Source organism: Carassius gibelio, chromosome A1 (genome assembly GCF_023724105.1).
Source record: "Carassius gibelio isolate Cgi1373 ecotype wild population from Czech Republic chromosome A1, carGib1.2-hapl.c, whole genome shotgun sequence".
NCBI lineage: Eukaryota > Metazoa > Chordata > Actinopteri > Cypriniformes > Cyprinidae > Carassius > Carassius gibelio.
In genome coordinates this window covers 38,065,168-38,088,488 of record NC_068371.1, presented here as the reverse complement: position 1 = coordinate 38,088,488, position 23,321 = coordinate 38,065,168, and the positions used below count along the sequence as shown (strand labels likewise).

General features: G+C 34.8%; 1 protein-coding gene across 1 annotated transcript; it reads right to left on the bottom strand.

Annotated features, from left to right (window-relative positions):
• Positions 1-9,792: 9,792 nt before the first annotated feature.
• On the bottom strand, positions 9,793-22,944 carry LOC128020602 (heparan sulfate glucosamine 3-O-sulfotransferase 6-like). Its single transcript, XM_052607226.1, has 2 exons — positions 22,315-22,944; positions 9,793-10,635 (listed from the first exon to the last, which is right to left on the bottom strand). The coding sequence occupies exons 1-2, from the start codon at positions 22,791-22,793 to the stop codon at positions 10,017-10,019; spliced, it is 1,098 nt and encodes a 365-aa protein (XP_052463186.1). The 5' UTR covers positions 22,794-22,944; the 3' UTR covers positions 9,793-10,016.
• Between the last annotated feature and the right edge of the window lie 377 nt (positions 22,945-23,321).

Genomic DNA, 23,321 nt, shown 5'->3' with positions numbered 1-23,321 from the left:
CTGGCATGGGTCAAAGGATTTCTAAAGGAATAGATTGACAAGAATGAAAAATCCAAATGACATAAGTTTTCTTCTCTGCCTTTTGAAGTTTTCTTCTCTGCATTTGGTTTAATTCAAAAGAGCACACGTAATAATAGTTAATGATTGCTAATATTATAATTGCAAAGGTAATAATAAATTAAGCAAGGAGGGCAGGAAGATGATGGTGGATGGAAGGAAAGAAGACGATGGAATTTACGCTCTTTGTTTGTTCGTGATAGTCCTATAGCTGTCATGTGTTAGACACATGACATTTATAACAGAAAGAATCCAGAGTGAAACTGAACTGAGCTGAGGTCATCACATTGATCTATCACACGGAGTTTCTGTAACTTTATATGAACAAGGAGGAGAATAAAAAAAGAAAAATATTAAAGCAGATACGCACACACAGATAGTTAGATACTTTACCATCTTATCGTGTAACAACTCTACTTTTCCAACAGATGGCGGTAAGACCAACCTTTGCCACTAGACACAAGGATGTTGACAACATACATGCTTTTCAATAGAAATTTGATGAGATTATTTACTCAAACAGTCTTTCAGCTTCCTAATTTTCTCTTTCTCTTCTATATTTCTTCTAACATTTTGGCTAGAAGGACTATTAGCCATTAGCTCTTCACTTGGTTGCCCTACAATTTCAAAAGAAGCAGAGTATGGCATTGCATACTAGCATACTACTACTACATACTACTATCACAATTTCTGCTGTATGCATCATATATGTCTACTAAACTCATTATTTTACATAACTAAATTAAACATGCAATGTCAATGAGGTCATATCATGACAACAATGTTGCATCCTACCATTTGCATTAAACATAGTTACATAATGCAAAACCCCATCTTATTTTAATGAATAGCAGGCAGTATAGAGCATATGCTCTTCATTAAGCATTGAGTTAGTATTTCATTCTTTAAATATGTATATATATTAATTTATTTTACACCCCACACCCTTTCATACACAACCATTCCAGTTTAAAAGCACTCAAAAACAAAGTCCCTGAACTTTAGGTCAGATCTGTGTCACGCAAACATCACAGTTATTTAGCATGAAGAGTATTTTTCAGATCAGTCAAGTAAGCCATGGAGTTTGAAACATGCACAGTATAAATTAAAGCACATCCAGAACAATTAATTTCTTCAGATTTTGACGGTTCAAATCGCTACAGGGTTTCTTACCTGCACCATCATGTAACATATTGTTATAATCAGCAGAAGACAGGGATGAATAATGGTGAAATATTGCACAATTCTGCTGTGCCTTTAAGGCAGGTTTTGACCTACGACAGAATGTTGCCTAGCAGCTCTAAAAATCTACCCTTGACTTTAAGATTTACCAGGTACTTGTCTTTCAGACAAGAAAAAACTGTTTGAGTCTGAAACTTTAATTCACTTATCCAAAAACAGTTTGTAATATAGACAAAGCTAATAGCACGGGCGTCAAGAATCTAAAGTCAACTCTGTAGTGAACCATATATTCTGCACAATGTGGGCTACACAAGCTTGACTGCCATGTGGGAAAAAGACATAATTTCACTCCAGATTCATTTTCTTCTGCATCATTCTTCTCTACAGAGGCCAAGGGTCACTAATGATTATAATACAGACCTCTTAGACCATCAAAAAGGCACGTGAAGAATAAAATAGATAAAATAATACATGATAAAGAAATAATTGTTATATCCAACACAAACTTTTCGTATTCATTTATTTGTGTTATGTCATGCATATTCATTTTTAATTTATAAATAATCTGAATGTCTGAGAAAATGAGTGAAAACAGTTTCTATTTAAAACATTTTTCTAATTTAAAGAAATAATTTTTCCTTTAGAAATTATACACAATAAATAACAATTTGAGTGTGTGTGTTAAATGCAGAGCATGGGTCACCATACTTGGCTGTATATCAATGTCACATCACTGTCACATCACTGGAGCACTGGAGCTGACACGAGCAAAACCTGCCGATCAAGTTCTCCAGAAGCTCATTAGAGGATCTTAAACTTCAGTGGAATAAGAACATCTGTACAAAAAGCATGATAAGTGTTACTACTTATAAACAGTGGAGAATCTTAAGTATGTAGTCACTGTATGGGTTTGCATTGTTCAAAATCCTAAAACTCTGCTTATTTCATAGATTAAATAAAAAAAAAATAAAGAAAAATCTGAGTTTTTTCTTCTTCTTCTTTTTTTTTTTTTTTTTTTTAGAAAATTTGACCCCACTGTATGTGTATCATCATCTTTACATACTGTATACTCCTTTAGGGAACCTCATCCAGAATGAATTACAGTTTGCATTTGCCAATCATTACATTCAGAGTACAGTACTGTTCGATGCTTTATTGTCCGCACAATTCATCGAATGTCTTTCCTTTCAGCATGTTTTCAATTATTCTGTCTTTTGGAGGCATTTCATGAAAGAATAAAATCCAGTTGTACAAATTTAATAAAGACAGATCCAGTAACAATAAGGGGCACTGTATTCATCTGAAAATGTTCAAGGATCTAAAAGCTGAATTCATCTCTCATACAGAAATGAAAGACCATAAATGACCAGGTGTGCTTATTACTGCTAAATAAATCAGTGTCATATAAGATCTCCCTCCATCCCAAAGACTTTCAAACTCCAATCACTGTCAAGTACAAAGATCTGAATAACATCATTTAAGTTTGAAATAGAAGAACTGCAAATCAGCCATATCATCACCATGACAAGCTCAGTGATATGTGAAAATACATCACACATGCTTTCAGTCTTACCCGGTAACTCCTTCTTCATTTACACACCGCCCCGATCCCTCCAGACCTCACATAAAAGCCATTAATATATTATTACCTGTTCCACCAGCTCCGTATTGATCTGATGCCTCCATCTCGTTTTGGCAGCTGTGGTGAAGACGACACTAAAACCCTGGCAGTAAATTTCATTGATTTCTATAGAGGGATTCTCTGCTCTGGTGCATAAGTGGCTGTTAGATGTTGCAGAATATATTGCATTATAACAGTTTATCTTCATGTATATGTATTGAAGTACTTGGATTCAGATTGAATGCGACAGATCTGATAGATGGACATTTGCCATGTTGGTAATAAGAAGTGTGTGTGATGAATAGCTGGGTTAAAATTCTGATTTTTTTAAGGAGGTATTAGATTATTATAGTTTTAGTTTCAGTTAACAATAACAACACTGATGTTATGACCAAATCACGTCTACTTAATCATACAACATTTAGGCCTATGACATTTGACATTCATGCATATTTCCTGCACAAAGCCTTGGGATACAAAGGCTAAAAGGTGCATTTTTGTACCCAATTTACACCTAAGTGGCACTTTAAAGGTACATATTTGCACCTTAAGTACAGGCCTATGTATTAGAACCTTTTGAAAGGCATACACAGCTGTGAGAACTTTTTTTTCCCTGAGAGGCTCTTATGATAAAAACGTGTATATTTCCTAATTTGTAATTTGCTTTGGATAAAAGTGTCTGCTGTAAATAACCCTAGTTGCTTATTAGCATTCATATTACTAGAATATTAGTCATTTATTAGTAGTAATTAAGCACATATTAATGCTGTATTCTACATGACCTTATTCTACATCCCTAATCCTGATATATACACGCACCCTAAAGTTGCGTTGTCCAATAACCTGACTGGACTTTCTGGATTTTTCTTTTGCTTTACGGTTTCGTGTGTCAGTGAATGGCCCCTGGGTGGTGCATTTGTGTGCGGTCTGAGGCTGAGACTGCTATGACTTAAGTGTGAGTATGACGGCAAATAGCTTCAACATCTGAAAACAGGCGTTGGAATGGAAAGAGAGGGATGGAAAACTTTGGCTGTTCATCACTGTCACTGTGATGATGAATTCATGTGATGCACAAGACATAACTGGATTACATACATTCATTCATAAGCTGTCTGAACACTCCCTCCTTCACTTACCCACAGAGATATCCCCCCCATTAGTAAGTGAAAATACATATTTTTTGACATAAATTGATACTGAAGCTTATAATACTGAGACCTTGTGTACCAACCAAATGATGAAATCCATGCTGGTTTGTTTGATTTATTCATTTATCTGCTTACTACAATTCAAATGTTTTGGTTTGGCTGGATTTTTAAAATAATTTTTCAAAGAAATCTCTGATACTCACATTTATTCGATTCAAAAATGCATTTAAGTCAGTAATATTTGTCCAATTTAAAATAACAGATTTCTATGTGAATATTGTAAAATGTAACTTAATTAATTTGTTTTAATTTGCTGTTCTGACTAGTTTAAATCATATATACTCAGAGACTTGTGTTAGACGTTGGCGAATATGAACTATCAGGTGTAGGTATAGTTTGTGTAAGGTGAGGGGTGTAGATCGCAGGATGTGGGGTAAGAGGGGTTACCTCTTATAACAGCTGACCAGCGAGAGGTACCGCTGTTTAATTCTGGAAAACACACAACGACTGACCACAGTACAGGGGAACGAGCGTCTTTAGGGAACTGAACTACTCACTCATGACCACAGAAAGCTCCGGAGCCCACATTGTCCCTGCCTGCTCACTTTTTAATGAATCTGACTAGTCTGCCTTCCTTTCTCCTGTAATCAGCCATGCCATGGCTTTCAGGCCAAAAAAGCTTTCGATATAAGGTCAGAGGTCATGGAGAGCATACAGAAGCTTCTCCACCCCTGGTTTTGGGTCACTTCACATCAACATTACATTTGCAACAGAATCAGGTTGCAGTCTCTATTGGCATCTACTTGTATGGGTTCAGAAATCAGTCATAGTTCAGTCGGTGATGTAAAGCCATTAGTCGTCTCATGTAGCCACATTTAACTATGTGTAGAAAGCCTTGGCCACTTTGGGATAGATTCTAGCCAGAGTATGCTATACGCACACAATAATCACACAAGCATGACAATGCATGTTAACAGACATAAAGCGAAGCACTGGATGCCATACACTCTTATTCAGAAGTCTGGTGTCAGATTTATTTATTATTTTTTAAAGAAATTAATACTTTTATTCAAAAGTAAGTAGACGTGTAAGTACAATGTTTCTAGAGCAGCAAATCAGTAATTTTCAAAATTTTTCACAAAAATTGTGATTTTCACAAATCACAATTTTTGAAGGATTGTGTTACACTGAAGACTGCAGTTGAAATTTAGCTTTGCATCACAGAAATAAATTACATTTTACAGCATCTTAAAATAGGAAATAGTTATTTTAAATTGTAATAATATTTTACAATTTTGCTGCTTGGTGAACATAAAACACTTCCAAAAGTGTTACAGAATCTTACAGAGCCCAAAATGTCATGTACTGTAGGATCTCATGTCACACAAACAACAGATATCATGGAGCATTAGGTTTTTGTTTAATTATACATGTATGGAATGGTTTTTCACTTTTTTTGTTGTTGTTTATAGTAACTTCTTTTTAAAAAGGAAACCTTATAAAATGTACGGCTGTCTTTGGGTTTGTTGGATGTGTGTTTGAATGTGGGATCCAACACATGGCCCATATAAGAAGAGACGACATAGAACAGAAGCGGTTCTGAATCATCAAAAGTTCCATATTCTATTCCAGATGGCAGTTCTGATCCACACTCCAGTTCTTATGATTTGATCATGATGTAGCTGGAAGCTTTATTGAGTGTGGGAAAGGAGAGGCCAACCCTCCCTTCAGTAGAGATCTTAGAAACACTTAGTGCTTTTGTCAAGAAACAGCTACTTCAGATCTGTCATGGTGCCAGATCCACCAAACAGCTACAGTAAATGGGTTATTTGGTTATGAGAGGTATCTGGAAAAATATTGCTGATGATAGGGTTTTATTCTTTTGAAATATGACTTCAAATCAACATGAAATCAAAGTTGATCCTATTACATTTTCACTCTTCATTTGCACACACACACACACACACACACACACACACACACACACACACACACACACACACACACACACACACACACACACACACACACACACACACACACACACACACACATACATGTTTCATATTTTAAAATAATTTGCAATATCATAAGCACACCTGCTCATACCAAAGCACTCAGTGAAGAGACTATCACTGTGCTGATATGTGCACAGCCATTACTTTTTGAATAAAGAAACATATTGTCTTAATGGTGTTTGGCCAATCGTCATCCTTACCACAGACTCTACTCTTTAGCACAACGGTAACCCCACTAAACGTACACATACCAGAAACCATTTTAAATTGCAAAATAAAACAACATTAAACACTATCAGATCGCCCCCTGTAATGATATTGAGCAAAAATACTTAATTATTAAATTTTTACACTCCTTTAACAGTCAGAACCAAAGCATGCTGGGAACTAGAAATCTTCTTTATCTCATTCCACAAGTATGTGCATAAATGTGTGTTCATACATTCACATTTATATGGGAACTTGTACAGTATGTGCAATATTTACTTAATTAGGAATTAAACTTTATGAAAAATAGATGTATTTTTGTCTTCATTTGTAAATATATTTGTATGCATCAATATATAGCCATACATTGTCAATGTATATATTGCTGTATATTGAAAAATATAAGCACTAGTTTCCCATATATGGAACTGTATTATGTAATATATCACATTATATTTTGCAGTATGTCCCAGTAGAGTTGTTCTGTAAGGGTTAACTGTCATAGACATTACTTTGTATGGCATATCCTTAAAGGAATAGTTCTGCCATCACCATGTCGCTCCAAACCTGTATACTGGTATTCACTCTGTGGGACATAAAAGAACTTTTGAACTTTTGAAAAATCTTCACATATATATATATATTGTATTGGTAAATACTTTAGTTAATTTTTCACCATTTGTAATTACATTTTTGCAGTCACAGTACATAAGGTCTTGCAGCAAAAAAGAAAAAAAAAAGATGTTTTTTCATGTCTATATAGTTTTATTAATTTTCTTTAAATAAATAAATAAACAAATAAATAAATAAATACATGAATAAGTTAAAGTAAGTTTCAAATAAATAAGTTAAATAAGTTTTCATTAAGTACATAAAAAAAAAAAAAAAAAAAAACATCGAAAAATTAACCATTTATTCTTGGCTGAAAAAAGTACAATTTGTATTTCATTTGTAAAGTTTATTTTGTTTCAGGTAATAAAATCATTTTTATTGTTTTAATTTCATTTAATTATAATAATCCTGATTTAATTGATTTGCTGGCAATACTATACTGACAGGATAAAAAATGAATACAGCCTGAAGTATATCTTTATACTCATAAACACTCTGAACTTCTGTGTGGATGTCAGCAGGAATATCATGAATATCAGAGCACTTAAGAGATTCTCCAGCACTATGCTGATACTTGACCTTTAGTTTCAGGCTCACTGGTTTTTTAACGTTTTTAAGCCTTTTGTTTTACAGGGACACAGGAAGTGTCCTCATAAACCATAAACATCTGAGATAACTTCAAATGAACATTTCAAAGCAGTTAATTTGACGTTTTCCAAGTAAGACATCAGTTTTCTGTCTTCATGTGTAATATTCTCAACTATTATTGCAATTTTGAGTAACTGTTTTTATGTTGTAAAATGTAATTTATACCTGTGATGCAAAGCTGGATTTACAGCATCATTACTCCAGTCTTCAGGATTTTTGGAGGAATATAAGCTTAAAAGAATAGCATTTTTAATATTTTGAAACATTATACTTTACTGTCACTTTTTATCTAATGTCATTTGCTGAAAAGAACATTGTTCTTAAAAAAATAGCCTGACCTCTTACATTTTGTGCTCAGTTCAAGGTGGATAAATAGAGAGAATGCAAGAAATGGTAAAAGGGGAACCGTGTGTCTTTTTGTTAGATCAAAATCATGGTTTGGGCAATCCACATCTTCATATAAACCCATACAGGCCACGTTAATATATCAGGATTTGGAAAATACTGTAAATCCTTCGTTAAATAACACTTTATGGATGTTTGGAAGCAAGAAGCACTCGATCTGGATTAAATCATGGTGATGGGGACTAAATGGATGATGGCACACTGCAGTGGAACTATAAACTTAAACAGACACTTATTGATTTTGATATTTTTTTGGAATGAATAAGCTTTCTCTAGATGAGTAACATTAATGTGGATGGGGGGAGGCTCTGAAAATGGATCAAGGGTCAAAGATTACCATCCTAAAAGTCTCTATGACCCTTGCAAACTGATTGCTTACACATCAGAAAGCTTCAGCTCAGAATGTTAACTTCACATTTAGCCTGGTTGGCACTGACAGCTATAATTACAAATTCTTCCCTGAAGTTATACAAATATTATTTTTAAAGTTATAAAATAAGGTATAAACTAGTATGTCTATGCACAGATACTGCAAATGTATTTTATGTAATGGGTTAAATTGGAAAATTAAATTTAATGTTTTATTTATTTTTGTTTACTATTCAGACAGTATATGCTTTTCATTTGAAAATTCTATGTATTTTCTACTCATTATGTATCTCTATACACTGGGGAAAAACAACAACAACAGCTAGACCAATAATTGGTCACTGAGAACAGTAAAATGAAGAAAATGTGTGTATGATTAGTTCATATCATGTTTATTATAAGTTTTGTAGAAAAAGAAGATTCACTGATTTTAATTTATATTCAGACACTGACAGACCAAAACGTCTTTACATTCATAAATATAAATAATAGTAATTTACAGCAGAAGCAAAACTTTGTTTTCAGTCAGCTGTATAACATCTCTAATAATTATTTTGAAAAAATAAAATAAACTTTTTAAAGGGTTACATAGCTCTATTTCACTATGGAAACACATGTTTAGAGAATTCTGTTATCAACAATGTATGGCATATGAAATGCATGGTCCAGAATCTAAGAAACAGAGTCAACATTAACCATTTTTACTGTAACACATTATAAAACAAATGTGTTTTTTTTCTGAAGCAGGAAATTCATTTTAATGAGCAAAAACACATGAAATAAATAAAGTTTATACAGTATCTATTGCTGTCTGTCTTTTTTCTTTCCTCTATGTCTCATGTCTATTACATAACAGTGGTCGAATGAGAACATCCAAGTTTTTGCTCTTTTTGGCAGCAATAAATCACAAAGTACAAATGTGTTTTGAGCTGTATCATTATGGGCATCTGAAATAAGGGAGCGTTTAGAAATCACAGAGCCGTTATTCTGTTCAGTCTGAGATAGTTCTCATTTGAATCTGTTGCACACCAAAACAGTTTAAAATACATGTGTAAAATGCAAATGTATACTGTGAAATGCATTTTAAAATGCATTTGATGAGGAGGAGCATGAAATAAAAATGTTTCAATGGCTGGCTGCACACTTAATTAAATCCAGACTGGAGAATTTCTTATATAAATTAAAGTACACTGTGCAAGTTTTTATTTCATTTTACTTTTTGGAAATGTGTTGACTTTGCAAGTTTGTATTATTTTTATAATTTGTGCCTTTTTTTTTTTTATACATTTTTGTAATTATTTGAATGATTCGCATTTTTATACTATTTGTTGTTCTAGTATATCTGCAATGGCTTTGTATAAATGCCACATATTCTTTGGGGTCCACCTGCAAATTGAATCCAGCTGATTATCTCTAATTAGTAATCAAGAAAAATGGTGAATGGTGGTTGAAAGAAAGCAATTTACTGAAATGTTTGCTCATGCTGGTCTAGGTTTAAATTCACTTGCACTGTGCATTGTTTTTTTTGTTTTTTTTTTCATATAGTTTATATAATAAAATATACTTTTGTTAGACCTTTTCCAGTCTGGATTTAATTTGGCCAACAATCTCCTTGTTTGCACCTGTAGTTTCTTTGAAATTAACAATTTCTGAGCGTACTCAGCTAAAGATACTGGAAATCAACATTGATCAGTCATAAATAGACAGTTTAATTGCTTTGTATATTATCACAAAGGGTCCTGCAAGTGTTTAGTCCCAGCCAAAGTCCTGACCAGTCATCTGGTAGAACTTCATGTTGAAAGGCCTGTAGAAATCCCTGAGTCTGTGCAGCACATCTGCTGCTATGTGTGGATGCGGTCGCCCTTTCGATTTCCCCAGGCATTGCGGTCTGCTGCTCCCTTCTGGCTTTTTGAGGCAGGGGAAGCCTTTAGTCTGGTTAAAGTAGAAGTGCTTATTGGTCACCACCCGTTTGAGACCCAGAAAATCCTGCACCCGGCCCATTTCTCCCGCGGGGTCCGTCACCAGCTTCTCGCCACTCACAAAAAGAAACTGCGCGAGTGGGAAATACCTGAGCCAGTTCTCCAGGTGTTTGGCGTAGATGCCGATCCTCACGGCGCTCCAGGACGTGTCGATCAGACCTGTGGTGGAGTTCTTGAAGACCAGATTCTGGAAAGATGGCAGGCCGGGGTTTTTAGTCAGGGTCTGAGCATAGTCCGACACGGCCCGGGTCACAGGGTCACGGACCACCACGATGAGTTTAGTGCCGCGGCTCATGGAGAAGACGCGGGATGGCGCTTCATGGGTGATGAAGTAGCTGGGTGTTTTCTCCATGGTCATCTGGCCATCTAAAGTACGAGGCATTAGATTCCTACAGAACAAAAAAGTAAAAATTTATTCTGTGATCAATATTTCTAAATGGTTTGAAACACCTCAAATCCTGCCACATATTTTTGGATTCTGCTTCAAAGTTTAAAATCACATTATTTTTCTCATACTGAACACAGGTGCAGTACCGCTGCCTGAAACTCTAATTTTTAGGGTATCTTTAAACAGCATTGATGTACAAAAACAGAAACATTTTTATTTTCTTCTTCATCTTCTTCTTCTTTTTATTTGTTTTTGTGTACAGATTTTCAAAAGGATCCATGTTGACAGATCAGCAAAAATGGCTAAAAATGCTGAATCATGCATGCCAGGCCAGTAGTTGGCGTTGTCACTTTGCAAAGAAACACTATAAGCCAACACACACACACTATACTGAACATACTATCCCCGTTTTCACTATTTTCAAAATCACTTTCAAAACTTTGAGACATGTCGTGTACATGAACAGCCAAAATACATAAATTTTTTCCCATTTTAGTTGAAAAATGTTTTATAAACACTCCCTTAATTCCTGTCTCTTTAAATAACACCTTTCCAAAAAAAAAAAAAAAATAGATAGAATGCCAAGTCTGCTCTGATTGGTCATCCATTTAAAACAAATAACCCGCATCCTCTTGAAATAGCGAAAACACTTAATCGATTGTTATTTGTTCTTGTTATATATTTTTTAAAGGGATAATTTACCAAAAAATTCAAGTTCTATCATCATTTACTCACTCATGTTATCTCAAACCTGCATGGCTTATTTTCTTTCTGTGTAACCCAAAACAAGATATTTTGAAAAAGTTATACACGGTTGGAACGACATATAAAAATCTTTTCCTTTTTGGTGAACTGTGCCTTTAAGGATTCAGCGCTGCATTAGAATTTGGCCAACATCAGGAACAGTTTGGACTGCACCTAAAATGTAATTTACTGTATGTAGGCAGGTTTGGGACAGGTTTTCTGTGGCTGCACCTGTGGCATCCAAACTAAATATTAAACTTTAATTATAAGCAATAATGCAAAATGAAAAACTTTATTAAGAGTGACTCTGGAGACATGATAATTGCCACCATTTCAGCTCTTGCCAGCGGACAAAGCTTTCACACATGTTTTGCAATTCATTTAATTATGATGAAAGATGTTCTTTTTATTATCAAATAAAGCATTTCTCTGATGAGGTCAGTGCTGAATTACTCACTCTATCCTGAGTAATGCAAAGTGTAAAGTGTTGTTAAATAAACATAAGAGCTGACTTTTTTAAAAACCAGCCTTGTGAAATAAACGTAAGCGAGAAGGGAGTTGGTGCACATTTGCGATAATGACACATAAACGTATAAATATTAAGGATCATATTGGTTAAGGTTCAGTTAATCTCTTCAATTATTGTTCAGTGGCTCCTGCATCAAGTGGAAAAGTCTCTATACTAACTCTGATTATTTCCATAGAGAACATATGCAGTAGATTAACTTTTCACTGGTCTGGGATAGGGTTTGGAAAGGGCTCGATCTCTCTTTGTTTCCTTCTCTGACTCTGGCCATCATCTCTTTGCCATGAGGCTAATAATTAACTCTAATATGAATCATATTCCTCTTTAAGAGCTTCACCACAGAGACAAGAATCAGAGGATCAGGCTGACGGGTTTGTAAAGGAGAATAAAGAGTAACATTGAGAAATTGGATTTGCCATTTGATATGCAATGCTCTTAAATAAACAGTGCTCCATAAATCATGACATTTTATCACTATTTATCCTCCCTGGTATCATTCCAAATTGTATGTTATTATTTAAGGAGAATTTTTAATGACTCTTAATGCAGCACATGTTCACCACTTTATAGTATGTTAAGCTCCAAGAAAATTGCCCGTACAACTTCTGAAGCCATGTTTTAAATTTTGATTGCGTTTACATGATGCATGTTCCCAGTGCCTGCTTTTAGGGATGTGATCTTGAAGCCTTACATGAGCATGTCATGGTTAATGTCAGTGTTGTCATTCTCACCCTGCATCTAAAGTGCAAGTGCTGTTTGGCTATGTACACACTGCTAAGTGCATGTTTAATTCAGAGTAATCAAGTTAATGGAAGCCATAATGGCAATGGCCGTGTCTGCTGACATCATGTTTATGTTGTGGAGAGCAGGCTGGTAATCAGTGAAAAGTTTGGGCTTTTCTCAATTCACGCCAAAGGCCCACACACTGTGGTCCACCCGTTTGATCTCCCAATCCAAAGAAGCATCGCAAGATAAAGCCCTCATTTAGTCCAGGTTCGCAAACGCAGCTTACTAGCGACCTCGGATAACCTTTAAACTCTCGCCAGCTGAGCACTTGTGTGTTTTGTTCTTTATCTGGTGGCTCATGACAGCTGCTGTTACCTGTGCAGTTGTTAGGCTAGCATCCATGCTGTTTGTTTTGATCACACCTAGTGTAGCGTTAGTGGTTAGCATCTGGACTGGGAATGCTAGCCTGGAGTATGTATAAGGTTATTAGTTCAGAACCTGGCAACTATTTATTCCTGTTTACTGGTACATACGGCACAGCTGCGGGTGGCCTGCTGAAGAAAAAAAAAATCACCTAAAAACATATCAACAGACTTCATCCATTTGCCATTCAGTTGGTTATTACATCAATAATTATGTTTTAAAATGCATTAAAATGTTAAGAAAAACACATTGTTGTGCATTGTTTTTAGAAGTGCCCTAACATTTCTAAACATCCTTACAACAAAATAGATTCACCTAGGTAAAACTGCATAAGCGATTTAGAAAATATTTATATTGTCTGGTGCATTTTATATTTTGCTACTGGTGAAATACATGACTATATCCATATAGGATATTTAAGATAGATAGATAGATAGATAGACAGACAGTTATTTATTTGTATTTTAATTAATCAATTTAAATTAGTAAATGTATTTATACTTTTACATATATTTACTTATTTTAAATATATTAAATTACTTTAGTCATGTATGCATGTAAGTATGGATTTATTTATGTTGCTATGAGCACTCTGGATACTTTGTGTGTTTATTAAAATATTATTCATATTTTAAATGTTTTATGTTTTTATTTATTTATTTATAGACAGACAATTAATTAATTAATTGTATTTTGAATGTATTAACTTTATTAAAAACAGCAAGCAGGGAGTTCATTAATTAATTAATGTATAATTTACATTTTATATTTATTTTATATGTATTTGTTAATTTATTGTCATTGTTATGAGCAATCTGGATCAATCTGGATTCTTTACAAATTATATACAAAATAACATGGTTTCTTTCTGGGCATCAAACAATTATACAGACTGGCTATTTTTATTTGGTTTAGGTTTCTGTGGTGCGCTGTTACTGAGTTACTTTTCAAAATATTCAAATACATTTCTGAACCAAAAACGTGCTGAACTATAAAAAAGAGACACTGTGTGGTAAGTCATGCCTTATTACACAACACACATACACAAGCTAGTCCTCATTGATGTTTGCATAATACACATCAGAACAGAGTGGGATCTTCTATCCCTCTTTTGAATGAACCACAGGATACAACCTTTCTCCCATTAGGAAAACATCCAGACAGAACAGGCCCTGTGTCTGGCAGCAGTGACCCGGGATGTTCCCATCCTGATCTCTGCCACATCTGGCAGCAATGAGTCTCTGGGAGGAAGTTTCTTCCCTTAAAGAGCTCACCATGGGCCTGAATGGGTACAGATATTTTAGTAGAAGATAGAGGTCTCTGAAATGTAAAAAAAAAAAAAAGACATCTCTTTTGAGTCTGTAATGAGTATATATATATATATATATAGTATAGATATTTCAGTAGTGATATTTTCAATATGAGTCTTTTTCATAGGTTGGAATGGTTATGATTAGGTAAAAATCAATATGTATATACAAAATATATATATTTTTATATATATAAGACATTTTTGATTGAATTCTCAAATGGGTCAGTTTTCAAAAAAATTATCTTGAAATGAGCAAAACTGCAAATCTAAATCTAATCAAAATCATATAATAAAGCAAAAAATGTATTGAAAATATATAGTGTTCCTGTAGCTGAAGTGGTAGAGCATTGTACTGTCAAGTGTAAGGTTGGGGGTTCGATTCCCCGGGAACACATGATAGGTAAAACTTTATATCCTTGCTTTAAATTTTATTTCACTTTTAATTTATATATATATATACAGTATTGTTCAAAATAATAGCAGTACAATGTGACTAACCAGAATAATCAAGGTTTTTCGTATATTTTTTTATTGCTACGTGGCAAACAAGTTACCAGTAGGTTCAGTAGATTCTCAGAAAACAAATGAGACCCAGCATTCATGATATGCACGCTCTTAAGGCTGTGCAATTGGGCAATTAGTTGAATTAGTTGAAAGCGGTGTGTTCAAAAAAATAGCAGTGTGGCATTCAATCACTGAGGTCATCAATTTTGTGAAGAAACAGGTGTGAATCAGGTGGCCCCTATTTAAGGATGAAGCCAACACTTGTTGAACATGCATTTGAAAGCTGAGGAAATGGGTCGTTCAAGACATTGTTCAGAAGAACAGCGTACTTTGATTAAAAAGTTGATTAGAGAGGGGAAAACCTATAAAGAGGTGCAAAAAATGATAGGCTGTTCAGCTAAAATGATCTCCAATGCCTTAAAATGGAGAGCAAAACCAGAGAGACGTGGAAGAAAATGGAAGACAACCATCAAAATGGATAGAAGAATAACCAGAATGGCAAAGGCTCAGCCAATGATCACCTCCAGGATGATCAAAGACAGTCTGGAGTTACCTGTAAGTACTGTGACAGTTAGAAGACGTCTGTGTGAAGCTAATCTATTTTCAAGAATCCCCCGCAAAGTCCCTCTGTTAAAAAAAAGGCATGTGCAGAAGAGGTTACAATTTGCCAAAGAACACATCAACTGGCCTAAAGAGAAATGGAGGAACATTTTGTGGACTGATGAGAGTAAAATTGTTCTTTTTGGGTCCAAGGGCCACAGGCAGTTTGTGAGACGACCCCCAAACTCTGAATTCAAGCCACAGTACACAATGAAGACAGTGAAGCATGGAGGTGCAAGCATCATGATATGGGCATGTTTCTCCTACTATGGTGTTGGGCCTATTTATCGCATACCAGGGATCATGGATCAGTTTGCATATGTTAAAATACTTGAAGAGGTCATGTTGCCCTATGCTGAAGAGGACATGCCCTTGAAATGGTTGTTTCAACAAGACAATGACCCAAAACACACTAGTAAACGGGCAAAGTCTTGGTTCCAAACCAACAAAATTAATGTTATGGAGTGGCCAGCCCAATCTCCAGACCTTAATCCAATTGAGAACTTGTGGGGTGATATCAAAAATTCTGTTTCTGAAGCAAAACCAAGAAATGTGAATGAATTGTGGAATGTTGTTAAAGAATCATGGAGTGGAATAACAGCTGAGAGGTGCCACAAGTTGGTTGACTCCATGCCACACAGATGTCAAGCAGTTTTAAAAAACTGTGGTCGTACAACTAAATATTAGTTTAGTGATTCACAAGATTGCTAAATCCCAGAAAAAAAAAATGTTTGTACAAAATAGTTTTGAGTTTGTACAGTCAAAGGTAGACACTGCTATTTTTTTGAACACACCCCTTTCAACTAATTGCCCAATTGCACAGCCTTAAGAGCGTGCATATCATGAATGCTGGGTCTTGTTTGTTTTCTGACAATCTACTGAACCTACTGGTAACTTGTTTGCCACGTAGCAATAAAAAATATACTAAAAACCTTGATTATTCTGGTTAGTCACATTGTACTGCTATTATTTTGAACAAAACTGTATATATATATATATATATATATATATATATATATATATATATATATATATATATATATCATCTCAATTCTTCCTCCTACACATCAGTTGTATGAAATGGAAGCTTCTTCTCAGGTTTTTCTCCTGAGAAAAGGTTCTAGTAATTTAATTTGCCCTCTCTAAGACACAGAAGATACACATTTTACACAGTCATTTTACTCAGCTTTTCTCCAAATGAATGCTGAGCAAATATCTGAAACAACCATGAGTCAAGATTGACATCTTAGTTAAGCTCTGAAAGAGCAGCGTCAGAGAAATAAAATATCTTAATTTTAGAAACATTCCGTGGACAGGGAAACATCAGATCTACATGTGTGGCACAGCAAGAAAGCCACAGGTCAAAAGAGAAACCAAGATTTAAATGCTCACATCCTTGAAAGGGAGAATGAGGTCCCGCATTAACAGGAAACAGACTAGGGATTACAGACATGTGTGTGCGTGTGTGTGTGTGTGTGTGAGAGAGAGAGAGAGAGAAAGAGGGGAACTAATGGTCCTTCTGCTCTTTCTATCATGTGGGAAAATCAGCATTGCTGCTGCGAGCTTGTGTTTGTGTGGGTTTATCTGTGAAGCAGCAGCAGGACGACCACACCCACAGATGAAGACACAAAAACACAAACTCCAACTTCAGTCAGATTTCAGCACACTGCCAATTCCCTCCGAATTCCATCACAAATTGCTATTAATTTAACCTTATCAGCTGGTTAACATCTAAATGTCTAAAACATCTAAAATACCATGTCTCACACAATATATTTTAAGTATTAATCAAATAATTTTAATTTGCATACTTACACCAAACATTAAAAGTATTTATTTTATTTACATTTATATATACATACACAATTTTATTGTATTGAACAGTATTATTTGAGTATTACTGATAAACATTTTATTTAGATTTATTTATATTTTAATTACAATTATTGGCATGACATCTTTTTTTGCATATTACACTTTATACATTTACATTTTATATATTTTTTTCATTATAATTTTATGTAATGTTTTTTAAACATATCTAAGTAGTTTTTATAGTTTAGAGTTTTTAAGTTATTATTGTATTTAATTAAATAATACATTATTTTTTATTTTATATTATATTTTATATTTTAACTATAACCACATACTTCATTATTATTTAAATTTTACATTATCTTTTTTTTCATCTGGTCATTTGCACAAAAACAAAAGAATATATATTTTTAAATACTGCAGATCTACCTACATCCTCCTGATTAGTTTCTTGAAGCTCTGTCAGGAAGTGCTTCCTTTTCTTCCTGCTTTTTAATCTTCTTCTGAAGCTCCTAATTATCTAATCAGACTGGCTGGCATAAATTATTGGTACAAATTTGGAGAGAGTACCCTGGAAAAAAAAAGAAGACCTGCACAGTGTATGCTATATGCTATGATGGTGTGTGCAGTGACTTTTGTGACAAATGTGTAACTGCTGACTGAAGTGAGGCTTAGAGAATTAGATTTATAAAACAGAAGTAAATTTATATGTAAGCAGCAGATATCATCTATAGCTCCAAAAGAAGTAACAATGCACACATGAAGGAATATAAAAGTAAAAACAGATCGTTCAGTGGAAATCTGTTCAAATATGCACCACACATAATTTTAAGTGACTCAATATGGAGTGTATAGCAGCATAATGAACCTTTAAGACCAGCCTAGTGGAAACCACATCCCTGGCTTTGTTAACAGCCTACCGTATGTGCAGCTTTAAGTCATCCGCAGAAGAACGACTGCAGCTGCAGAATTGGGATGTTCTAGTATAATTATTGTCTTTAAACACTCTGTTTTATTGCCTGATTAATCATACTTTTCTTGTTGGGAGGGCAGTATTCAAAAGAAATAGAGTGAGATTTACTCTAAAGCAGGCCTAAAAAAAGACTAGGCATTTCTGCTGAGAAGACATGCATTAAGTTGTTAAGAAACTATCAATGCCATTGTGGGTTGGTGAACAACTTGGGATAAGTCGAAGCTTTCTTTCTCTTGGCATCGGTTGGAACCTACCCACTGAATACCTCAGAGGAAATGATTATCCAGCTAACCACATCATAAAAAAAATCACAAGCAAAGCAAAGCTACACTCTTTAAAAGAAATGTCTTTATTGGCATCCATGGTTCCACTGAATAATCTTTAACATCCATGGAAGCTTTGCATTACACTAAAGGTTCTTTATGGGGGAAAAAGGTTCTTCAGGATATTGAAATGATCAAATAAAGTTATTTTATGGAATCGCTGTGAAAACCTCCTTTTCGGTTGCTTCCTGACACTTATTCTTCATTATGAGGCTGAGGATATAGATAACACATCTGTCTCTGTATTGCACCACTGGTGTGTGCCGTGATGGTTTCCTGATCAATCAATGGCTAGTTTAATGTTAGACACCCGGGTTATATGGGAAATCAAGCCTGTCAAATCAGCACTTTGACATCATGAAATATATAAATATCTCTCCTCCTCATTTCTAAGAGCCTTCTGTGTTACACAACACTCAAGACAGCAAGGAACTAAACCTATTACAAGAGCAAGCATTATCTTAAAACACAGCTCTTAAAACATAAACCTTTATTGCAAAGCACCTTGGAGCGTCATAAAGAATGTCAAGAGCTGAAAAAGGCAGCAGCACTTTGTCTACTAGACTGAATATGTGCATGTTAATTAACCATCTCTATGCCTAAGTGCAATAAAGTTGGTTAAGGAGAAATCGCACACCGCACACATCATTGATTGGGAGGTGACTTTTATTCTGGACAGTGATTTATGGAGTAATGAAAAGGTGCAGCCTGCATTGATGGGGGAGGAACAATTACAGTTTTATGGATTAATGAACACAATTGAAGAATATGTAAGGCATGGACATATTAATCAGAACAGCCTATTATCAATTCATGAGAAGATCAGAAGAATTTTTAAATCTTCAGTTAAGAATTTTAGATTAAATATAGAACTTAATTACAATTCTTTATTAAATTATGCAGCCCATCCTGACATTATTTAATAATTATCATAAGTAAATATTTTTGTAGTATTTATATATATACACACACACACACACACACACACACACACACACACACACACACACACACACACACACACACACACATATATAAAATAAACGATGCAATGATATTTCACTAAACACACATATACTATAAACAGTATTTGCAGGATATAAAATCAGTTATTTGTACAATGTAAAATTTTTGGCAAGGGCTACAGTCATGAGTTCCATAAACCTTTTAATGACTAAATTATATGAGCACCTGGTCACTTACAGAGCTTGTATGTCTCTCTTTCTCAACTCATTCACTCACTCTTGCTCTCTCTTTCTCACTCACGTATACACACAGTGACCATGTGACAAAGCTCTTCCATGTACAGCTTCCAGCTGGCATTCACAATAGCTCAGCTGTCATTACACATCTGCACACACACAGAAGACCTGTGGTGTTGACAAGGCGGATATCGAATTATACTTTACAAAAGAACCATACATGCACATTTAGTTTACATAAGGCTGTCACCACATGCTGGAACAAATGTGTGTGTGTGTGTGTGCACACGAGAAAGAGAGACAAATCATCATACTAAACCTCAAAGTAACTTCACAAGCTATAGCTTTCTTGACAAGAAAGGAAACAGTGACCATGATTATTAAAGTTTTACCCAAAAACTTCCTTTTATGTTGTGACAAAAAAGTAAACGATTTTAATTCTGGAATAAAGCGTTCCTTGAAAGACATTTTTAAAGTGACAGTCCACCCAAAAAATTAAAACTGTCATTACTTACCCTCATGTCATTCCAAACCTGTATGACTTTCTTTCTTGTCTAGAAAATAAAAGAAGATATTTTGAACAATGTTGGAAACCGAAACCATACAATGGAAGTCAATGGGACCCAAAAAAGTTTGATAACCAACACGCTGTTGTAGAAAGGTTCATATAGGGTTGGAACAACAAGAGGGGGAGTAAACGATTACAAAATGTTCATTTTAGCTGAACTATCCCTTTAATTAATTTCCCAGCAATACTTAGACATTTCCATTTGTCCCATTTGATGGTCAATTTATTGGCAGAGGGCTGAATTTCCTGCCAATGAGACACGGCTCTAAAACTGGGTGGGGTTAGGGTTATTGACAGTTGATATAAATGAACCAAGTGGCATTAAAGAGAATGAAAGAATTATGATTATGCAGATAAATGCAAGCTCCTTGATACAGTCTAAACATGCAATTTTGACAGTGGCCCAAAACAACTGATGAATGAAGGAATCTCAGTGTGTAACTCTTTTGAGGAGTTAATTAAACCAATTTTCTTTGCTGGAAGACTTTATGACGAGAGCTGCATTAACTTTATGGGCCTCGGATGCATGCATTTCAGGAGCTCTACATAAATTACAATGTCTGTTAGAAAACTGGTCCTCTTTGAGATAAAACATTCGCTGGCTTACTTAATCACTACTCTTAAGATTTTAAGTGGGTAACATGGATAAAGAAAATTGCAGTCTATAAGAATCAAAACCATAGGGAGTGATTATAAAGACAGTAATAAAATAATATATATATATATAATAGAAATATTATAATATAACAAATAACTATTATTTGTGATCTGTTTGTAATAAATGTATACATATTAAATAATAAACAAGAAAAATGTTTTGCGGTAGGCCTACATCTATAGCATCGCTGTTGAATAATAATTAGCTGGTTAAGTGTGGATGTATTGACTAGAATTAATGAAACTTATCATGAGCATTGCAATGCTCAGGATGTATGCCAGTAGACTGGAAAGATTTTACAAGGAGCGCTTCATTTATAAATTTGTACGACCTTACCTTCACGCTGTGGAAACACAAACCAGAAGACAGAGGACAACAAGTGTAGTGCTGAAAAGGGGCAGGGCCACATACTGTAAGGTCTATTCTACTGTATGTGTGTATATACAGTATATACACACACACACACACATATATATATATATACATATATATATATATATATATATATATATACATATATACATATATATATATATATATATATATATATATATATATATATATATATATATATATATATATATACATATATACATACATATATATATATATATATATATATATATATATATATATATATATATATATATATATATATTGCATTTACATGTACAGTGACTCTAAACAGGTACTTGCACATATATAGGCATGAAAGGGTCAATCTATTAGATACAACACCTGCAAACACGTTTGCTTGTGCAATATTTCTTTAAAATAAAGCCACTGGTATAAATTGCAAAGACATTTGTTACGTGCTGCCCTTGTCTAGGGTCAGGGATGGCAAAAACAAGGAAATTTATGAACGAGCTAGAAAAGACAACTTTTCTACCAACCACCGGAAGATCTTCTCCCATCCCAGCCCTCCACAGAAAAATCACCAGACACAGACTTTCATCACAGTCTAGAAAATGGATTTATTTAACAAATAATAATTAAAAAAAGTACTAAGCACTGAGCAAAAAAACTTCAGGAGGGGACCAGACCAAAATAACAAACATAACAGATCTTACTTACAAAAGGGGTACTTTCTCATCTATCTCTCAAAACAAAATTCAAAATAAACTATATTTTAGTTGTGCCTTAAGTGTCCATTCAACAAGCAGCAAGGTAACCTACCATTGATGGCTGTATGGCAATGAAGTTACTTGCTGAATTTCAATACACGTCTGGCTGTTTTGATCATTCCTAACCCTATAGAAAAATGATAATTATACATATTATTCACAACTACTAACGGGAGACCCACCTGTACCAGTGGAGACCCTTCCCATAGAATCTGTCAAAGAAGTGCGGCTCCGCGCCCACGGCTCTCACGTCAGGATGAACGCGCAGGAACTCCAGAAGCGCGCGCGTTCCTCCCTTTTTCACGCCGATAATAATCGCCTTAGGAAACTCTTTGGTCCCAAAGTTGTTTGACACGGAGAGATTGTTGTACGTGTCATAACCTACACCTCGCTGCCGCTTCTCATCTTCCACATCTGTCGCATCCTGCTCGGGGAGTTCGCGAGCGATGGAGCCGTTCCAGTGCACGAGTTTCTTCCCTTCTTTTAGGAAAAGTTTACTTCTAAAAGTCTGATGGACATACAATGGACTCGGCATGGAATCGCAGTATCCAGTGAGACAATAGAATAAATAGGTGAATATAAGGATCATGGTAAAGAGCACAGACACCTTGGAGTGCGTTTTCAGGTGTCCGAAGTCGCAACTCGTTGTCCAACATCCCATGAGTGTCTATGCTTCGAAAGGAATACAACGTTAAACGGAGGAACCATGCCGTATTAAATGTAAAATAACGGTTTTTGTTGCAATAAATAAATAAAATAATAATCATAATAATAAATATAATACATTTATTTATTTTTTTGTCAGATTTACATGTTTGCACCACAAAGTCACTAAATCAAAAGCATTCCATATTTGCGCGATGATGTCCTATCAAAAGAATTAACATAGGAATTATAACTAATTGGTCTTTTTTGGCTTGAGGTCCCGTGGTCGTGCAGCTTCGGGGGACCAGGGTTGCCCCTCAATCTCCCACTCGTTTTGGGTGCGTAACCACGCCCTGTTTTCCGAGTCCCACCCCTTTTGCTCAAATTACTTTTATGACTTTCCAACCTAAACTGTTACAGATGCATTAACTGCTGTTAAATCGACGATAGCTAGAGAGCTTTTTTACGGTCGGTATGGGTCATAACATAAATAACTGCCATTTGACAAAAACCTTAAAAATAATAATAATAATAATAAAAATAA